The sequence below is a fragment of the Gracilinanus agilis genome, chromosome 2 (genome assembly GCF_016433145.1).
Source record: "Gracilinanus agilis isolate LMUSP501 chromosome 2, AgileGrace, whole genome shotgun sequence".
NCBI classification, from domain to species: Eukaryota; Metazoa; Chordata; class Mammalia; order Didelphimorphia; family Didelphidae; genus Gracilinanus; species Gracilinanus agilis.
This window is the reverse complement of record NC_058131.1, coordinates 358,726,048-358,748,514: the sequence shown is the minus strand read 5'-3', so window position 1 is coordinate 358,748,514 and position 22,467 is coordinate 358,726,048. Positions and strand designations below refer to the sequence as shown.

Here is a 22,467-nt window from a genome sequence, read left to right as displayed (position 1 = left end):
AACACATGACATTGACTAAAAAAGAAGATAAGGATTAAAATTTTTTTAATATAACAAATTTTTTTTAAAGCAGTAGAATACACAAAACTTTGATTCACGAGTTTTTAAGCCAATGACTTATAAACACTAATATCAACAAGAAAAAAGAAATATACTCTACAATATGCATGAAAGGTTTTTATATAGATAAAACTGATATTTCACATTCATAAAAAGTTCTAAGAGATTTTGAAATGCCATCACTGTTTTTTTTTGTTGTTTTTTTTTTTTTTAATTTTGTCATTCAGTTGTATCAGTCGTGTTTGGCTCTTCATGATGTCATTTGGGATTTTCTTGGCAAAGATCCTTGAATAGTTTGCCATTTTTTTCATCTCATTTTACACATGAGGAAACTGAGGCAAACTGGGTTAAGTGATGTATACAGGATTACACAGCTAGTGAATGTCTGATTTCAGATTTGAATTCAAGGTTTCTTGACTCCAGGCCCAGTGCTCTCTCCACTATGCCACCTCACTGCCCCTTTTAAATAACAAACCAACATTTATATAAACTTTTATTTGTAAACATCTTATAAATACTTTTACTAAAACAATTTTAAAGATATGATTATGATAAAGAAAATGATGATGATAGTAGTAATGATAATGATGGTGGTGACAATGATGTCAGTGATTATAGCATGCTGATAAAATTGATGGTAACGGTCCTGATGACCAACGATGGTAATCATGATGGTGATGCTGGAGGTGGTGGTGGCAATTATGATGATAGTGATACAATGATCTTAGTTGATTGGTGATGATGATGATGATGTGATGCTGGCAATGATGTTGGTGTAGTGTTGAGAGCAGTGATGATAGTAATAGTTATGGTTGCAATGGTCCTGATGATGACAAAAGTGATTGCATACAAATTGAAAATTAAGGGTGTGTCTTCTTCTTTGGATGATCAGTGTGCTCACTATTTATTCTCTCTCTCTTTTCTGTGGTTTGCAGTTCCGGGGAGGGTTTTAGGTATGCAGAGAAGATTGGACTCCTCATCTTCCTCTCTGCAGTCATCCTAATGGCCATATTAGGGAACCTACTGGTGATGGTGGCTGTGTGCAGGGACAGACAACTCAGGTGAGCCTTCTTAAGTATTCTATTTAACATAATTTCCTATGGAGGAGATAATGGCTTGTTGGGAGGGAGGGTTGAGACCATTTTTGAATAGATTCACCAATTCATAAGATGATTGAGATAGAAGATACATTGAAATATAGGTTATCAAAGCAAAAAGCTGGAAGGGACTTTAGAACATAGAATATGGAATTTCAGGAAGAGAAGGGAATTTAGAATACAGAATATCAGACGATATCTTACAGTAGACTTGGTCTCCATTTGAAATGAAAAATAGAGGTTGTAAAGAAAAGCTGAAATCAGGAAGACAGAAAATTTTCAAAAGTTTTAGTGAAATGCCTAGCTTAATGAGTTAAAAATTCTACAATTAATTCCACAAAATAGAATATTCTTCCTTTTGTTCACATCACAGGAAAATCAAAACGAATTATTTCATTGTCTCCTTGGCCTTCGCGGACTTGCTTGTTTCGGTGCTGGTCATGCCATTTGGTGCTATTGAACTGGTCCAAGATGTTTGGATTTATGGAGAGATGTTTTGCCTGGTCCGAACATCTCTAGATGTTCTGCTCACCACAGCCTCAATTTTCCACCTGTGCTGCATTTCACTAGACAGGTAGGAATAGGCGCATGTACAAAGCTCTGAGCCTGCCCCTGCTCTATGGAGACTTTGGAGTTCCTTGTTTCCTCAAATTCAGCTAAGTTTTAACTCTTAAGATATCAATGTGAATACCTCTAACAACGTTTTATCATGGTGTGGAGAGGTCCTGGAATTGCGGAAGTTGTATCACTGTTGTTGTTTAGTCATTCAGTTGCATCTAACTCTTTTGTAACCCTGTGGACCAAAGCATACCTATACTGTCCATTAGATTTTCTTGATAAAGATACTAGAGTGGTTTACTATTTCCTTTTTCAGTTACATCATTGTACTTAGCCCAATCCTGGCAAGACTTCCTGGGCTCAGAAAACTTGGAGTTGGCACCCAGTGATCCTCTATGAATCTATCCTCCAAAGGCCAAGCTAACTAACTTCAGAAGCTCATCGCCAGTGGACTGATAGATAGATGATGATTTTTTTTTTTGGCCATAAAACTCACAAAGAGCCCTCTACTAATATTTAGTAGGCCTACCATTTGTATGGCAAAAAATACGTAAAATTACCAACTTATTAAGTGTAATAGTATCAATAAAAATGAAATTTTACAATCTTGCTTCATTGACCCTCCTCAGGCACTACCCCCGGCATAAGAAGGAGGCATCCATGTATAATGGAAATAGCACTGGAGTGAAGTCAGAGGAACTGTTCAAATCCTGTACCTGCCATTTACTTATTGAGTAAACTTAAGAAAGTAATTTCTTCCTCTCTGAACCTCAGTTTCCTAATCTAGGAATGTAATGTAATGTAATGTAAGATCATTAAAGTCTACTTATACAAATAAAGAATGTTTAGGATCCTAGTAAGAAACATCGCTAAAGCTTATTGTATGAGCTTTTTGTTGTTCAGTTTTCAGTCTTGTCCAATTTGTGGGGTATTCTTGGCAAAGATACTGGAGTAGTTTGCCATTTCCCTCTAGCATATGAGAAAACTGAGGCAAACAGGATTAAGTGACTTGCCTAGGATCACATATGTATTAAGTGAGGCTGGATTTGAACTCAAAAACATGTCAGTTTATTCATTTTGATGCTAGAAGAGGAATGGCATTGTGAATCTGGATAATATATGTTAGGAGAAATGTTAAGTAGCTGCACTGGTTATTAGGATAGGAAAGAACCGAGATAGTGAAGAAACTCAAAGCCATAAAGGAAATAGGTATTTTTAACTTGGAGAAAAGTAGGTATAGTGAGGACATTGTTGATATAAAAAAAAAAACACCAATGGATCTTAAGTCATATTAAAGGAAGCAAAGTGTCCAGGATTAAGGAAAGTGATAGGTGATGAGATTATTCAAGTGGAGAGAGTGCTTCTGTTAGAATCAAGAAGACATGGGTTCAAAACCTTTTTTAGATACTTAGTAACCATGTGACCTGGGATTCATTTTTTTAATGACTCTGTGACTCAGTTTCCTCATTTATAAAATGAGGTTGGACCAAAATGATTTCTAATGTCCCTTCTATCCCTAAATCTATGATCCTATGAGACCTGACTTCAAACTCTGCTTTAGATACTTACTAGCTGCTTGACCCTAGATAAATCTCTGAACATCTCTGAACCTCAGCTTCAGGAAGAAGCTGTAAGATGGAGGTAATAATAGCACCTGGCTCAAAGTGCTATTGCAAGGATCAATAAACTTCTAGAATTAAAGTTCTACATAAATACAAACTATTATTATATTTCTGTTATCCTCTGTCCTTTCACAGGGAGGAAATTGAGGCACAGAAGGGGAAGAGAGTTTCCTCTAGATATGCAGTGATAAAAGAGTCGTTTTTTATTTGTTTGTTTGTTTGTTTGATGATTTTCAACAGAATAGCCAGAGGCAACTGGAGTCAAAGTGGATAGAGCATGAGACCTGGAGACAAATCCTGTGTTCAAATTCAGCCTAAGCTTATGTGACCCTGGACAAGTCACTTAATTTCTGAGTGCCTCAATTTCCTCAGTCATAAAATGAGTATAATAACAGCACCTACCTCGCCAGGGTTATTATGAGGATCATATGAGATAATATTTATTTTAAAAGCATTTAGCACAGTGTCTGGCACATAGAAGGTGCTATATAAGTGCTTCTTCCCGTCTCTTCTTAAGCTTAACCCCCAGAGTGAGTTTTGTATGCAATTCTATACACACATTTTTTTTAATTTTAAACCCTTAACTTCTGTGTATTGACTTATAGGTGGAAGATTGGTAAGAGTAGGCAATGGGGGTCAAGTGACTTGCCCAGGGTCACACAGCTGGGAAGTGTCTGAGGCCGGATTTGAACCTAGGACCTCCTGTCTCTAGGCCTGGCTCTCAATCCACTGAGCTACCCAGCTGCCCCCTTCTATACCCACATTTTAAGAGAGATGTTGACAAGTTGGACAGTTTCCAGAGAGGGTGACCCTAATAGAAGAGGATTCAATACCATACCATAAGCTGATGGAACAAGGGAACTCTCGTGATAAGAACATTACTACAGTCATGTATCACACTGTTGTTTTGTTTGTTTGTTTGTTTTCTTTTTACCTGCAACATCACAACATTGACACATATTAACTCTGTGGTCAACTAGGACCTGTAAGCCCTTTTCACTTGTGCTATGGTCTAGCCATGTCTCCCTTTTTGTACTTGAAAAGTTGATTTTTAAGATCTATCCTTTATTATTTCCCACACTGGAAGGGAGTCTATGGGAAATAGATACTAATAATAGTTTGTGCCCATAAAATGTTTTGAAGTTATCTAATTTTCTCCCCACAAAACCCATATGAGAGAGAAGTAGAATAAGCGGTATCACTCTGGGATTGTACATAAGGAGTTGGCACATCTAGTAAGCAGCAGGACCTAGGAGATTTAGGGACTGATGAGACCTCCAAGATGAGCTTCTCTAACCCAATCCTGTCAGGTTTTGAATCCAGGATGTCTTATTAAAACTTGGTGCCTTGTCCATGATGCCATGTTGACTTTTTAGATCTTCTGATTAAATCCAGAGCACCTTAGCTACACTAATCATTTTCTGGTCAGGACAAAGTGCGCTGCAACTGCCTTATCCTGAGCAACAGGCACCATTTTCTCTGCAGCTCTGAGCATAGTGCCTGGCACAGAGTAGGCACTGATTAAATGCTTGTTGACTGACTATCCCGGTGATTCACTTCTCTTTGGAAATGTAATGGCTAAGAAGCGAAATTGAATGGAGTTGGGACCAGATGTCCTAGACAGGCTGAGTAGTAGCTGACATTTCTCTAGCACTACTATTACAGCATCTCTGAATTCTTGTGCCTAAAAAGAACACTGAATTTAGATTCAGAATGCTATGACTGACAAAGTGCTTTCCTCCCAATGGTCCTGTGAAAGAACAAGTGCAGGCTTTAACATCCACATTTTACAGATGGGGAAATTGAAGCTCAGTGAGGCAGAGGACAGGAAGTGGTCAAGTCAGTAGTTATAAAATCACAGCATCTCTGAGCTGGAAGGGACCTCAGGGACTACCTAGATGAAAACATGATTAAGCATGAATTCTTTCTAAAGTATGCTGGACAAGTGATGAGCAAGCATCCATTGGAAGATCTTGAATGATGGAAAACTAAAAACAAAAGTTTAGATAGAAGCAGTCTTCTAACAATGCTAAATGGGACCAACAAAAATTCACCATCTCTTACTGCCTATGCCCATGACCTGGCCTTCCCCCTGTGTACACATATTCAGGCCTAAAATCATTCCTTCAGGTTTGGAACTCCTTGAAACCCCTTTGAGGCTATTCTGATCAAACTCATATATTAAAAAAAAATAAAACAAAATTTTCTAACTCTTATTTCAAGGACTCATGAGTCCTTTGCAATTTCTAGGACTTAATTACCTTCTCTATAAGATGAAAGGATTGAATTAGATGATCTCTAAGGCCTCTTTCAACTCATTTTATTCTCTTTGTGCTAAAGTTTCTTCCAGCAATATTCTATGCATCATAATAAAAGAACAAATCTCCTGCCTTCATCTGTTGTTAGAAATGGACTCCTCATGGAGGCTGGATGACCACCTCTGTTGTTATTGTTCAGTTATTTTGGTCATGTTTGATCTTTTGTGAGCCCATTAAGGTTTTCTTGGCAAAGATACTGAAGTGGCTTGCCATTTCCTTCTCCAACTTATTTTATAAATAAGGAAACTGAGGCAAACACAGTTAAATGACTTGCCCAGGATCACATAGCTAATAAGTGTCTGCAATCAAATTTGAACTCAGATTCCTGACCCCAGGTCCAGTGCTCTTCCACTGTGCCATGTAGCTGCCTACCACTTTTAGAGAACCATGTGAAAAGGGTTTCTGGTCAGGTAAGGGTTGGGCTATATATCTGAGATAAAATTAGATAATAGATGTAAACACCTTACAAAGAGGCATTCTTGTTATCTTGTTTTTTCATCTTTTATGATAATATCCTTTAAGGTCCTTCTAAATTCTGAACATTTTATGTTCCTGTGATTCTAAGTATTATTTTATATTATACATTATTATATTAAATATTATACAATGAAACTGATTAGAAATATATAGTTGAAGGGAGGTAATAGAGCTTAGTAAAAAGAATACTGAATTTAGAGACTCTATGTTAGAGGTCTCACTTCAGGTCTGCTATTTTTTCCAGTCCAATAATCCAGTAAACATTTACTAAGCATCGACTATGTGCTAGACACTGTTCTAAGTGCTGGAGATACAAGTAATCAAAAGAAAGATATCCCCTTGTTCTCAAGAAACTCACAATCTAAAAGGATTACTTAGCAGCAATAAGACTACGGGTGCTTTTCATCAAAATCTGTCTCCTGAGCAGCTAGGTGACTCAGTGGATAGAGATCCAGGCATGGAGACAGGAGGTCCTAGATTTGAATTTGACCTCAGACACTTCCTAGCTGTATAATCCTGGAAAAGTCACTTAACCCCAGTTGCTTAGCCTTTACCACTCTTCTGCCTTGGAACCAGTTCTTAGTATTGATAAGGATTAAAAAAATAATCATCTGCCTCCCTTGTTCTTCCACCAATTGCTTTTAGTTATGCTCTCTGCAGTAAGCAAAACTAGTCCAATATTTCTGCCCTATGTCACTCCTTCAAATGCTTAAAAGGAATGGTTACCAGTTTTTGTCCTTTCCTTTTTCTGACCAGACTCAAAATCTAAAGTTCATTGAACTAGTCCATGCAGGACATGATTACACATCCTCCTTTTGTCTTAGATTCCTTCTTCTGGACCCATGCAAGCTTGTCAAGGTTTTTCCTAAAAGGAATAAACTTAAAAGGTCATACAGACTCTAGATGTGACCTGACAACGGCAGAGGTAGGGGGAATCACCATCTCCCTTGTTCTGCCCACTGCAGTCCCATTAATGCCACTGAAGTTGTTGTTTTTTTGATGCCGTGCTTCACTTCTGACCTAATTGAACTTGTCCTTTCTAAAACCTCCATTTGGTCCAATGTTCTCCTCCCTCAGTTTTATACACAGTGAGGATGGATATTGTCCACCTAGCTGGGAAAGTATTGCCCAACCCATACAGCAGAGATCACAGAAACAATTTCTTCTGGATATTTATTGAGCTCTGACATTCTCTGCTCTGTATTTCATTCTCTCATTTTCTTTTGTCTCATTTTCTCTGTCCTATGTCATAACTTACTTCCTAGCACTGAAAGTTAACATTCTATATTCCAATATCTCTCTCCTGCTTTGGTGTTCTATATTTTAAAGGGTTTTCACCCCAGTCCTGACATCCTGTATTCTATATTTCAAAGTTCTTCCTATTACTGACAGCGTATATTCTAGATACTAAGGTCTCAGGACACAAGACCTTGGATTGCATTACCTTTAATGCCAAATAGGATGTTCAGTACTGTGGCCATGTCTGGAAAGGGTGTGGGAGCCTGGGCTGAACAGAGGTCCAGAAGAAATCTCTTAAGTAGGAATTTAGAATCTCCCCAGTTTCCTCTGGGCCTGATCATGTGACTTAGCTAGTTGCCTAAGGGAATTAATCATTACTTAATCAGGTTAATTGCATATCTGCTCCCTTCTGTCCTAACCACTGAACCTCTCTTTTCCTTGTTAAGAGCAGAAATGAATACTGTGATTCTCTGAGATACCAAATCTCTGCCTTTCCTTGTATTGATCTTTTGAAAAAAAACCCTCTAGCCAATGAAGAATGGATGCCAAATGAGCTCAGGTAGCCCCTCCCTGTTCTTCCTCCTCTCAGGTTATCCCTGACCTTAAGCAATGCATTCTTCAAAGACTCATTTAGCCCATCATCAGAAATGTCACCTCACTACCACCAAGCAGATTGGCTAAAATGATAGCAGGGGGGAGTAATAAATGTTGGAGGGGATGTTGCAAAATTGGGACATTAATGCATACCTGGTGGAGTTGTGAACTGATCCAACCATTCTGGCTGGCAATTTGGAACTATGCTCAAAGGGCTATAAAAGACTGCCTGCCCTTTAATCCAGCCATACCATTGCTGGGTTTGTACCCCCAAAGAGATCATAGATAAACAGACTTGTACAAAAATATTTGTAGCCATGCTTTTTGTGGTGGCAAAAAACTGGAAAATGAGGGTTTGCCCTTCAATTGGGGAATGGCTGAACAAATTGTGGTATCTGTTAGTGATGGAATACTATTGTGCTCAAAGGAATAATGAACTGGAGAAATTCCATGTGAACTGGAATGACCTCCAGGAATTGATGCAGAGTGAAAGGAGCAGAGCCAGAAGAATATTGTACACAGAGACTGATACACTGTGGTAAAATCGAATGTAATGGACTTCTGTACTAGCAGCAATGCAATAACCCAGGACAAATATGAGGAATTTATAGAAAAGAACACTACCCACATTCAGAGGAAGAACTGCAGGAGTGGAAACACAGAAGAAAAACAACTGCTTGAAACATGGGTTGATGTGGACATGATTGGGGATGTAGACTTGAATTGACCACACCAATGCAACTATCAATAATATGGAAATAGGTCTTGATAGATGACAGATGTTAAAACCAGTGGAAAAGCGTGTCGGCTATGGAGTGGGGGTTGGGGAAGTGAAGGCGAAAGTAAGAACACAAATCATGTAATCATGGAAAATGTTTCTAAAAAACAAAAAAATTATTTTCTTCTGGAAAAAAAAAAAAAGAAATGTCACCTCACAATTTGACCCTGGTTTTTTCACATTGCCTCTTCCACCTATTTCCCTTAATCTCCCTATTACTCGCCTAAAAGAATGGCAGCTTTATTATCTTAGTTGTGCTTTGAGAAAAGAGAAGGGAGGAGGTGGCAAAGAGACTGAGTCACCTAAAGGAGAAAAATTTTACATGACATGAGATGATTAAGAATAGGACCTTTTAATATCTCTTTGTATCTGCTTCTAAAATTTCCATAGAAAACTAACTTGAAACTCTAGTAGGTCTTCAGCCTATTAGAAAAAAATGAGTGTTGGTAGCTAGGCGTCATAAGCTAAGATCAAGTCCATTGGCTATTCCAGATGTAAAAAGATGGGTTGCCCTTAGTGTCCTTGACCCGGGACCAACTGGAGAACTGAGCTCAGCTCAAGGTACTTCATTTTAGGAAGGACCAGTAGAGTTCAAAGTATTATGAATTTGTTGTTGGGTGTCCTGGTCTGGACTCCTGGCTTTGCTATTACTACTTATATGACCTTGGAAGTTATTTATCTGGGCTTTGATTTTTTTCAAAATGTAAAATGAGAGGGTTGGATTTGGTCAAGAGTTCTTAGTCTTTTTTTTGTGCCATGGATCCCCTTCATCAATCTGATGAAATCTATGATCTCCTCAGCATAATGTTCTAAAATGCATAAATGAACCCAATTAGATTGAAATATAGTTTTCATCATATTTTAAAGTAAATTCACAGATCCCAGGTTAGGAACCTTGGACCAGATGATCTCTAAAGACTAGATCTTCTCTGATCCCAGGCTAGATTTCATTCTAGAGAGTATGATCAGAAGACTTGAAATCACAGCCTTTGAAGATCAGTTAAAGAAAATAGGAATGCTTTGCTTGGAGAATAGAAGCCACAGAGGGACACAATGACTGTCCTTCAGTATTTGAAAGGATTCTCTGTAGAAGAGGGATTGAACTTGTTTCTGCTTGACCTCAAAAGCTGAACTAAAGGCAGATATAGAAAGAACATCTCAACTCAAGATAAGAGGAACTTTCCAACAACCAGAGCTGTCCAAACATAGATTGGGCTATCCCATTAAGAGTTTGTCTATCATTGGAGATCTTCAAGCACAAGTTGGATGCCCAGTTTCTGAGGAAGTTATACAAGGAATTCCTGCTTAGGTGCTGATTGAATCAGATGCCTTTCAGTTCCTTTCCAGCTTGAAGAGTCCATGAATCTTTGGCTAAAAATGCCATGTGCCTCAGTTCCTACTTTTAACAAAATAATGGAATTGGACTCAATTATCTCTATGGTCCTTCCTTGTTCTCATGTTCTGTGTTCAAAGTACTTTTCTGCTCTGAATTCCTATGGTTATCCTGAGATAATATCTCTGTTTCTCTTTTTCCCTTCCTTCATCTTTTCCTCTCCCTCATTTATATTTCCCTGTCCTTTCTTTACCTTCCATTTTGCAATCTCCTTTTCTCCACCTCCATTCCCTCCCTCCAGGTACTATGCCATCTGCTGCCAGCCTTTGGTCTATAGGAACAAGATGACCCCACTTCGCATCACCCTCATGCTTGGAGGCTGTTGGGTAATCCCCATGTTTATTTCTTTCCTCCCCATAATGCAACGCTGGAATAACATTGGCATAATAGACTTGGTGAGTACCATGTGGTCTCTAGCAACTTGATGTGCAACAAACTTTGTGCCAGACTGTGATTATAAGCCAGTTAATTGAAATGATCTGTGAGACTTTCTCAGGTTTATGCTAATGTCAGTTCTGAGAGTCTGATGTGTATTTGTGAGTAGTATTCCTAAGTGGGGTCTGATCATTACCCACAAACATTCTGTTCACTTGGAGTATTGTGAAATTAGTGCATATAGGAGTTCTGTGTTATTTGCCCCAAGCAGTCTTTGTCCTACTTTACCTTATCTGTCCACATTCCCTTCCATGAAGAAATCATACAATCATGGGTTCAGAACTAGCAGGAAAGATAGAGGCCATCTGCTCGAGCCACTTCATTCGACAAATGAGGGAAGAGACCCAGGAGGCTTAGATGATTTTCCCCAAAGGACCATGAATAGCTGGTAGACATGGAATAAAACATGAAAATCAGGAATCTTGGTTTCTAGTCCTGTTGTTACCACTAATTTTTTGTGTGTCTCTGAGCAAATTATTTTCTCAATACCCATTCTTGGATGTAAAATAAGATCCGACTCTATCATCACTAAGACGCCTTTCATTTCTTGTCTTCTGTGTTAAATGTTTTAAAACTCTTTCCAGCTCTGACATTCTCTATTTGAAAGTCTCTTCCAGTTCTGACATTCTGGATTCTATATTCTAGGACTCTGCAGGTCTTAGGTTTTATGTATTTTAAGATATACTTATTGTGAGGTTCAGCATCTATGGACAAAATCTCTCTGTTAATGAGAGTATTGGGGGCAACTAGGTAGTCCAGTGGGACAGAATGCTGGGCCTAGACTCAATAAGACTCAACTTCCTGAGTTCAAATCTGGCCTCAGATACTTACTAGCTGGGTGATCTCAAGCAAATCACTTGACCCTGTTTGCCTCAGTTTCCTCATCTATAAAATGACCTGGAGCAGGAAGTGACAAACCACTCTAATATCTTTGCCAAGAGAATCCCAAGTGGACTCATGGTGAGTCCAACCTGATTGAAAACAATTTGACAATAATAAGAAGCAACTTTCAAGTCAAACATTAATTCCCTTGAGTCCTTTCCAAGAATGATTTTTCAAGTCAAGTCAAAAAGCATTTATTTAGTGCCTTCTATGTTCCAGGCACTAAGCTAAGAACTGGAGACATAAAGGAAGGAAAACAAATGAACAAAATCCAGAAAAACAAACCCACTACCCACCAAATGCTGCTTAGATCCTTGTCCTTATATCTTCAAACACTTACCCCTTGAGGCATAGAAGAGGGAATGATCTTCAAAGAGCCTGAAAATAGATCATAGGGATTTAGAATTAGAAAGGATCTCAGAGAACATAAGCCCAACTCATCATCTTACAAAAATTCTCTGTGACATCTCTGACAAAAGGTCATCTAACCTCCACTTGAACACTTCCAGTGAGATAGAATTTACCACATCTGGAAGCAGCCCATTCTACCATTGGAAGGCAGCTCTAATGATAGGATTTAGTTTATATAAAATTAAAATCTGTTTCTGGGCAATTTCTACACTTTTATTACTAGTTCTTCCCTCTGGGATCATCTAATCCCTCTTCTACATGATGATGATGATCAAATGTCACCTAAATATTTCCTTCTCCAAGCTAAATATCCTTGGTTCTATCAACTGGTACACATATGAATCAGTTGTTCAGTGTTTCCTTCCTCTCAATGAGCTCCAATTTATTTCTATTCCTTCATAAAATGTGGTATCCAGAAGTGAGACCCAGTGCTCCAGCTAAGTGGTCTGACCAACCTATCATCTTTCTCATTCTAGACACCAACTCTTTTATTTTTAAACCCTTACCTTCTGTCTTAGAATCAATACTAAGTATGAGTTCTAAGGCAGAAGAGCAATAAGGGCTAGGCAATGGGGGTTAAGTGCTTGCCCCAGGCCACCCAGCCCCAGGCCACCCAGCTCTGACGTATATGAGGTCAGATGTGAAGCCAGGACCTCTCTTCTCTAGGCCTGACTCTCAATCTATTGAGACACTTAGCTGCCCCTTGAATACCAACTCTTAATGTATATATTAGCAGCCAAAGGCTATCATGGCTAGCTAGTGCCTTTTTTTTAAGCTTGTAGTCTACAAAGACCTTCAGGTTCTTTTCACAGGAACTGGTATCACCCAGTATTCTCCCCGATCCTTTTCTGGTAGCGATTGATTTTTTTTAAACCCCATAGGTATGGTTTCTCATTCATCTATATTCAATTTTATCTCATTAGAATTGACTCATTATAACCTGTCACAATCTATTTGCATTCTGATTCTTTCCTATCTGGAGGTTCAAATGAAGAAAGAGAAAAGTGACTTCCCAAGACCTACATTTAACCCATAATATAGGTGCATAATAGCTATTGAGAACCAATCTCCCATGAAATTACTTCATTTCACAATTTTAAAGAAAATATCACAGTTTTCAAAGAGCTATGATTTCACTAGTGTGGGCACTCCATCTACAAGCCCACATTCCGATCTCTCCCACCTTAGACATTTTTCATGAATTATTATTGTCAAAAGTATTTGTCGCCAGCAGCTGGCCTTTTTTTAATTAAGGAGTCTTTAAATACTCTAGTTGGTCTTCAAATGACCATCATCCAACCCTTTGCCAAGCCAATGCTCAAAGTCTGTCTAGCTTGGTAGGACATTCTAGGGATTGTACTCTACTGACTTGGTCTTTGAAAACCTAGGATCACCTCCATGACAAAATGAGGCCTCAGAGGAAAACTGGTGGACAGATGACAATAAGAATATTAATCGTAATAGTTCACAATTATAAAACAGTCTATGGTTAGCCAACAGTTTACATTGACTCTCTCGTTTGATCTCCACAATCCTTGGAGAGAAGGGAAAGGGAAGGGAATATGCATTTATATAATGCCTTTTATTTTCCAGGCACAATTCTAAGTGCTCTTGGGAAATGTTATCTCCCTTGATCCTCACAACAACTCTATGACATGGTATTATTTCCTCTTTTATAGTTGAGAAAACTGAGGCAAACAGCCATTAAGTAGCTTGCCCAGAATCACACAGCTAATAAGTATATGAGGCTATTTTTTAACTCGGGACTTCCTAATTCCAGGCCTAGCAATCTAGCCTTTGTGCCACCAGCTGCTTTGGAAGTAAGAATGCTAATATATTGTTATTCCTATTTTATGCACCAGAAACTGAGACTTACAGAGAGGAAATCACTTGTGCAAGGTCACAAGGTGATAATGGCCATGCTGAAAGAGAGCTTAGGTCAGCTCCTTTGGGGACACTGATGCTTTTCTTCAGTGTTGTGACCTGTATGATATAGAACATGAGCCTGATCCTCCAGAAAGTCTACTGGGACATTGATTGCCTCTTCCAACCTTAGAGAGCAAGGATCAGAGATAAAAAGGATTTCAGATAGCATCTAGTTCAATCTGCTCACTGTATAGATGAGGAAACTGAAGCCCATGGAGATGAGCTTTTTTGCTTTGGTCAAATAGGTATTAGAGGTGAGATTTGGACCCAAAATCTTCTGACTCTAAATCCAATGTTATTCTTCTCCACAATGAATCTAATACCCAGGTATTGTGTGTTACTTTCTTCCCAAAGTTATAATGACAAATGCTCCTTTTTCTGTTTTCTTCTTCCAGATAGAAAAGAGGCAATTTGATCAAGACTCAAATTCCACCTACTGTATCTTCATGGTCAACAAACCCTATGCTATCACATGCTCAGTGGTAGCCTTCTACATCCCATTTATTCTGATGGTCTTAGCCTACTACCGTATCTACATCACCGCCAAGGAGCATGCCCGCCAGATTCGGATCCTGCAGAGGGCTGGCACTCCCGCAGAGGGTCGCCGAGAACCCCCCGACCAACACAGCACCCATCATCGCATGAAGACAGAAACCAAGGCCGCCAAGACCCTGTGCATCATCATGGGCTGCTTCTGCCTCTGCTGGGCCCCATTCTTTGTCACCAACATCATTGACCCATTTGTGGGCTATAGCGTCCCTGCCCAGCTGTGGACCACTTTCCTCTGGCTCGGCTACATTAACTCAGGCCTCAACCCTTTTCTCTACGCTTTCCTGAATAAGGCATTTCGCCGAGCTTTCCTTATCATTCTGTGCTGTGATGAGGAACGTTATCGGAGGCCTTCTATCCTGGGTCAGACAGTCCCCTGTTCTACCACCACCGTCAATGGATCAACGCATGTGCTAAGGTGAGTGACGGTTCAGGGTGCACAACTTACTCAGAAAAGCAGCATGGCACAGTAGAGATATCATAGATTTGGAGGCAAAATATCTAGGTTTGAATCTTGGCTCTCCACTTATTACTTTGTGTGACCTTGGGTACGTCACTTCCTTTCAGTGGCTTTCAGTTTTCTCATGTATGAAGCGAAGGGATTGAATTATATGACCTCTAATGTCTCACTCAGCTTGCAAATTTTCGTAGGATCCTAGATTTAGATGTGGAATTTACCTAGGAAGCCATTAAATCCAACTCACTTTATTTTACATTTGAGGAAACTGAGGTTTAGTGAGGTTAAATGCCTTGCACATGGCCATACAACTATTGACTTGTAGCAAAAGAATATTGAACCCAGGTTTTCCTCACTCCAAGTCCAGTGCTGAATCTACTATACCACAGAATCTTATGAAAGGGGAAACTATCCCACAACTTTTTCCACAAAGGGTATTTCTGATAACAAATACAGAATGCTAAATAAAACTGTAGTAGAAAATGGAATATATTATCTCTTTCTTCCTAGAGACAGAGGGGATACAATTTCTTTCCAAACAAATCCATCAAATAGCCACAACATAATGGCCATAACATAATGGTCCCCTCTTGATCTAAAATGGTAGGTATTGAGATGAATGTCTACCTTGGCACCTTTAGATCAGTGATTTCCAAAGTGGGCACCACCACCCCTTGGTGGGTGCTGCAGCCATCCAGGGGAGCAGTGATGGCCACAGGTGCATTTATTTTTCCTATTAATTGCTATTAAAATTTTTTAAAAATTAATTTCTAGAGGACTAATTAATATTTTTTTCTGGAAAGGGGGCGGTAGGCCAAAAAAGTTTGGGAACCACTGCTTTAGATTCTAACTAACCTCCTCCCAACCAGTGTAGCCAGGTCATGTTCCTCTGACACATGTTTCTCATTCCCTTCATTAGCAACCCAGTCTCAAAGGATGGTCTCAAGGATGAGAAGGGCAGAAAAAGAAGAGGGAGGAGAGGATAGACACTGCTCTTTAGGAGTCAAGGGAGCTGAGCTTGAGTCTCAGTTCTATCATTAACTTGGCTTATGATCTTGCATAAGTTACTTTCCACCTGAATCCTGGTGTTCCCATCTGTATAATGAAGGGGATTGGACTTGCTGGGTCTTAAGTGTCTCTTCAGGTCCAATAATCTGTGATTCCATGAGACACTAGTGTTCCTTAAGAATGATTGTAGTGGTGTCTCCCAGTGTTTTGTATGATGTATCTTTTTCTAGGTCCTGATTATCTCTCAAGTTTCAAGAATAGTTTAATGAACTGAGCCTTTCTTCTTTCATTGGACTGGAGGTCAAAAGAGTTGAATTCTTGTTCTAGTTCTGTGACAAATTGCAGATATGAGTAGCTTTCTTAAACACTTGATTTTCCCATCTATAAAAAACAGGGACTAGAGTCAATGATCTTTAAATCCATTTCTAGTTTGGCCATTTTATGATCTTTGTTTTAAGAAAAACTTTTCCTATGCTAATGGTCTATCCCTCTCTGATTCTAAGTAAGATTGGTTCTAGGAAAACTCAATCTATCCAGATTCAAACAAGACAAAAGAACGAAGGCAGCATAATACGTGTAAAGCCCCTTAGATCTCAGACACTGGACTTGGTGTTTAATCCTGCCTCTGCCTATGTCATTTCAGACAAGTCTTGTGGCCCTCTAAAGGGTCACAGGAAGACGAAGGCTTCTTCCTCTGGAAAATGGTGAGAGTTGGACTAGATGGCCTCTTAGGTCCCTTCTTGATCTAAAATGGGAGGTTTTAGGAAATAATTACCTAGCCCCTACTATATGCCACAAAAGTGTGGGGGAAGGAAGGAAGAAGGACACAAGAGAAGCATAAGGCTCAAGCCCTCCCCTGGAGAAGCAGAGAGTGTAGTTAGGAACCTATGTAAATGAAACAAATACATGATTCTAGGGTATAAATTTGATAGGTGCCAATGGAATTCAGAAGGGGAAAGGCTCCCGGCACACTGAAGGCTTCTTAGAGAAAGTAGGATTGAGTTAGTCTAGGAATTACAGAGCTGGCAGGACCTCAGAGGGCATCTTATCCAGCTTATACCTGAATAGGAATCCTCTTGACAACATTCTGGATGACGAGTAGTACTTGAATGGGCAGAGAGGAGGAGGATCTGCATCCCAGCCTGCCAGGAGCAAGGAGTGAGGCCATGAGAAAGCAATAGCAGCAGGGGAAGGCAGGAGTGAAGGGTATTAAGGAAATCACATAGACTTTTTTCTTGGCAAAGACATTGGAGTGGTTTGCCATTTCATTCTCTAGTTTATGTTACAGATGAGGAAACTGAGATAAACAGGGTTAAGTGACTTGCTCAAGGTCACACAACTAATAGTGTCTGAGGCTAGATTTTAATTTAGGTCTTCCTGACTCCAGGCCTGGCATACTATCCCCTGTGCCACTTACCTGCCCCTTTAGTCAGATACCAGGACAGTTTGACATTTTGGCCAGAGTGAGAGACTTGGATGCAGAAAGACCTTAGTTCAAATCATGCCCCCAACATTTAATCCCTAAATGACCCTAGAGAAATGACTTAAATTCTCTTAGTTCCAGTTTTCTCATCTGTAAAATGAAGATAATAATAACATCTACCTCATAAGGGTGTTGTGAGGATCAAATGAGATATTATATATATATATATAAAATTTCCCTTCTTATACATACATATATATATATATATACTTTAAAAACCTTAATAATATAAATGTGAACTATTATCATTATTATGGAGGTATAGAACAGTGAGTTAGAAGTGACTGAAATGGGGACAGCTGGGCGGTTCAGTGGATGGATTGAGAGCCAGGACTAGGAATTGGAGGTCTTGGGTTCAAATTTGGCCTTAGACACTTCCTAGCTTTATGACCCCTCGGGCAAGTCACTTAACCTCCTTTACCTAGCTCTTCTTGCTCTCCTGTTTTGGAACTAATGCACAGTATTGATTCTAAGGTGGAAGGTGAGGGTTTAAAAAAAAAGCAACAGATATTCAGTTTCAGTCATGTCCATCTCTCTTTTACTCCACTTGGAGCTTTTTTAGAAATTCTGGCATTCTTCAGCTTATTTTAACACCAGGAAACTGAGGCAAACTGGGTTATGACTACCCCAATGTCACAAAGCTAGTGCTTGAGGCTAGATTTGAACTCATGGAGATGAGTCATCCTGACTTTAGGTCTGACACTCTATCCACCTAACTGCCGGAGAGAGAGGATTAAATGCTAAAGGAAAGAGTGGAGGAGACAAGATGGCAAGACATAATATCCCTCCTGTGTATTATAGAGAATTACACTGAGTTCTGGGCACTGCATACTGGAAGAAACTGTGGCGAGCTGGAGTTGTTAGGACAACTAGAATGGAAGAGTAAGGAATAAGGCTCTTTAGCCTAGAGAAGAAAAGGCTTGGCGGGAGGGCAGCATGAGAGCAATCACAGTTATCCCAGGGACTCCCAGGGGCCAGAGGTTTTAGCCTGGTTCTGTGTGATCTTAGAGAGGGCAGACCCAGGAGCAAAGGGAGGAGTTAGCAGAAAGTAGATTTCAGCCTGTCTGAGGAAACTTTCAAATAATCCATCTGAGCTGTCCAGAAGTGAAATGGGCAGCTTCGACAGGCAGTCATTTTCCTATCAGTGAGAATATTGAAGGGAAGGTTGGATGGCCACATGTAGGAAGTGTCACGCAGTGAAAGTGTAATACGGTGGTTCCCAAACTTTTTTGGCCTACTGCCCCCTTTCCAGAAAAAATATTACTTAGCCCCCTGGAAATTAATTTTTAAAAATTTTAATAGCAATTAATAGGAAAGATAAATTTTGCACCTGTGGCCATCACTGCCTTCCTGGATAGCTGCAGCACCCACCAGGGGGTGGTAGCGCCCACTTTGGGAATCGCTAGTGTATATATATATTTAAAGAACATTGTCCTGAGAGTAAGCAGGCCTGGTCTCTTATTGGCTGTGTGACCACAGAAAAATTACTTTGCTTCTCTGAATCTCAATTTACTCATCTATAAAATGGGGATAATAGCATTTGCATTCCATACCTTGTGGGATTATTCTAAAGTCCAGATGGCAAACTTATGACATGCGTAGCCATTTTCAATGATACATAGCCTCATGTGGCCACATACAGAGAAGTACGCTATTTAAACTATAAATATCATGAAATTATGTTTTTTGTTTCCTCAAAGCGACACACCACCCAAGTTATGCTTAGTTTTTGGCGAATTTTGACACACCAAGCTCAGAAGGTTGCCCATCACTATTCTAAAGAAATGCTTTGTAAAACATAAAATACCATGGAAATGTGAATTCTTATGATATAGAAGGGATTTCTGCTTATGTACATATTGGACTAGATGACCTCGGAGGTCCCATCTTGCTCAAAGAGTCTAGAATTCCAGGAGTACCATAAAACTAAGACAGCTTGATGTCCTCATCTGTCTATAGAGTTGACTCTTCCAAAAGATGATAATATTTGGGTTGCGTGGTCTGAGGACTTTCTGCCTGGGGCAGGGCTGATTTAGTACTGAATAATCAATCACTTGTCCTGAGCTCTCCTTGTTCATTATTCCTGACCTGCCATGCTCCCTTATGATGGACATGCTACAGTGTTTGAACTTGAAACTAATTTTACATTAATTATCCAACCCAATCCAACAAGCATTTATTGGCTCTTTCATTCAGTGAGTATTTATTGAACATTTGTTATGTGCCAGAGACTGTGCTAGAGGGACTGGGGAAGCAATGACAAAGATGACCTAGTCATTCTTTATTCCTTGCAATTGTTCTTTGACATTCCTTAATATTCTTTGTTCACACTGCATTCTTCCTTTTTAGGGGGGGCCATATGATCTGGTTAGGTTTAGAAGGCCCCCACATTTTACTAGGATCCGGGATCCCTTGCTCTCCCAAGTAGAGAACCAGTCTCCACTATTACATGGTGGTTCTTGCTTATTTATATTTTCATATGAAATGGGCCATGGAATAAGGAAAACCTGGATTCAAATCCTGACTAACACATTCTGGCTGAGTAGTTGTCAAGTCATTTAGTTTCTCAGTGCTCTAGGCCAAATGCAAGTCAAAATGGATCATTGCTGGCCACATATGAACTTAGAAAACAAGTTAAAATTATCTCTGTTTCATTGTAGGTTTATTTATTTCATCAAATTTTTACCAATTACATTTTAATCTGGTTCAGACTGTATGTAGCCCTCTACAGGTTTTGACACCTCTGCTTCTTGGCAACTCTCTGAGAATATAAATTGCAGAAAAGGTTGCAACTTCTATTGATAGAGTTCCCTCATCTGGGAATTCCCTACATCAATAAAATCACAGCTCACAAAAAACAAAATCACTCTCCTGCTTTGTGGCTCAGTTTCCTCATTTGAAACTTTGGAAGCATAATACCCACACTACCTATCTCATACGGGTTAATGCCAAAACCTCATGAGAGAATATACATGAAGTGTCTTGTAAGGAAATAGTGTCATATTCCCAAAAAGCTGTCCAAAAGTGGACTGTGCTGTCTCAAAATGGGGCAAGGTCTCCATCATCAGAGATCTTTATGTAGGAGCTGGATGACTACTTGTTGGGAATGTTTTAAAGAAAATTCCTATTTAGATGTAGATTGTCAAAGGTGCCACCCACCTGGATTAATATATAATGGGGTTGGGGGAGCAGCTAGATAGCAGTGAATACAATGCCAAACTTGGAGTCAGGAGGATCTGGATTCAAATCTGGCCTCAGATACTAACTAGCTGTATGACTCCAGGCAAGTTATATAACTCCAACTGCCTACCCCTTATCACTCTTCTACCTTAGAATATATACTTAGTATTCATTTAAAAGAAAACAAAGGTTACAAAAAATGTCACTGGGAAATACTTAACAAAATAAATAAAATATAGTAAAACATAGATGATGTTTGCCTCAGTTTCCTCATCTTTAAAATGAGCTGAAGAAAGATATAGCAAACCAATCTAATATCTTGGCCAAGAAAACCCTAAATAAGGTCATGGAAAGTCAGATATGACTAAAATATGACTTAACAACAATATACAGCCTACATATGGACAGATCAGTGGCCCCTACTTCTGTCTGAGTTTGACAACACTGGTCTAAATATCCTTTGAGGAATAAAATTTTGTGATTATAAGATGCTTTTAAGTAAGCTTTTTTATATATGGATTAAACCTTAAAAAACATTAATAGTCTTTATAGGCATGTCCTAGCATGTGAGCTAAAAACCTTTCTGATCAAATTAGAGACCTAAGGTTATAAGATCTGAATAATGAAAGGCTAGAGAGAACAGCTTTGATAAGAATCATTAATTTATTCCACTACTAACCTCTCTTTCTCCCATTTTCATCATTAATTATGAGCATGTGGTCCCAGGGAAGGGCACAGGAATGGTGGATGATGTATTTAGACCTCTGCCTTATTTCTTTCCTAGTTCAGGCCTGAGGATCAGAGGCTCATGAAAAGAGAAGAAGCACATCACCAAATTGGTGGGGGTAGAGTTAGGCACAATGCCAAGAATGAGCTAGTAAGAGTAAACAGCTAATGGTAGAGATCTATGAATAGTCCATTTTAGAAAGATGGACTAGATGGCCTCTAAGGTTCCCTTCCAGCTCTAATATCTATAAATTCTAACCCTAAATTCGTGCCGATTTCTATGTTCTATGTTCTAAGGTCTTTTCCAACTCTAAGATTCTATGATTCTAGGAAGTGGATACCATTCTTTGTCCTATATGGAAAAGTCACACAACTTTTCAAAAAGCCCCGAAGGTGGGTATTCATTCCTAATTAGATTCAGTGTGGGTATATCCAAAGAGTGCTGGATCTGCTATCAGAAGATTTTATTTGAGACATGACCCCACTGCTTTGAAAATGGTGCCGTGTGACCTTCAACTTTTTACTTCTCCTCCTAGAGTGTTTTCATTTGGCAAAGTAGAAATAATAATCCCTGTCCTACCCTCTGTACAACACTGCCAGGTTTCATATGAGATATAGAAACCCTTGGTTAACTAACTATAAAGTGCCATGTGACCTAGGTCAAAACTCTCTGAGCCTTATTTTATTCTTGAAAAATAGAGATAATGCTTGTACTATCTACCTTAAAGGGCTATGAAAATGGGAGTTATTAGGGCTGGGAATGCTTGCATAATCATCATGAGGCTTTTATTATTATACAAATGGGATGGGATTGTTATTATGCTTGTAATAGCTTTTCTTTTTCTACTAGAGAGAGAGCCCTTTACTTTCCTTAAAAATTGTTTTTGACGTTTTTTAAGGGAAGAGAGAGAAAGAGAACACCACTGCTCTAATGAAACTCTGCATCTGGCGGCCAGCCATCCCCCAGAGTCAATCAAGGTTCCCCACTGTTCTGAGAGTCACAGCCGATGACCATGAATGAAGCAGGACCCCCTAGAACTTGTCCAGGGAATCCTGGGTATTGGACATTTGCCTACTGAAGAGGCGATATGGCATGAAAACACAGGCAGCCCAGGACATCAGAATGGAGTCTAAACTCCCTGTGGTCTGGTAGACACCAGGACAGGGCTCTGCTCCTTCTTTGCTTCCAGTGGCAAGAAGCACCTGCTGACCAAACACCCCTTGGGGCTTCAGTCATTTTGGTTGTGAGCTCAGCAAAACCAAAGGACAATTGG

General features: G+C 39.4%; 1 protein-coding gene across 1 annotated transcript; it reads left to right on the top strand.

The window, feature by feature from the left end:
- The first annotated feature begins 709 nt into the window (after positions 1 to 709).
- On the top strand, positions 710 to 22,204 carry HTR4 (5-hydroxytryptamine receptor 4). Its single transcript, XM_044659832.1, has 7 exons — positions 710 to 795; positions 996 to 1,121; positions 1,531 to 1,731; positions 10,378 to 10,531; positions 14,186 to 14,757; positions 21,491 to 21,586; positions 22,093 to 22,204. The coding sequence occupies exons 1-7, from the start codon at positions 710 to 712 to the stop codon at positions 22,202 to 22,204; spliced, it is 1,347 nt and encodes a 448-aa protein (XP_044515767.1).
- Positions 22,205 to 22,467: the final 263 nt, after the last annotated feature.

Coding starts and splice junctions, on each gene's coding strand:
- HTR4 (XM_044659832.1), top strand. CDS start 710: ATGACCAACGATGGTAATCATGATGGTGATGCTGGAGGTGGTGGTGGC. Junction 796..995: donor ACAATGATCTTAGTTGATTG/GTGATGATGATG, acceptor TGTGGTTTGCAG/TTCCGGGGAGGGTTTTAGGT. Junction 1,732..10,377: donor TGCTGCATTTCACTAGACAG/GTAGGAATAGGC, acceptor CCCTCCCTCCAG/GTACTATGCCATCTGCTGCC.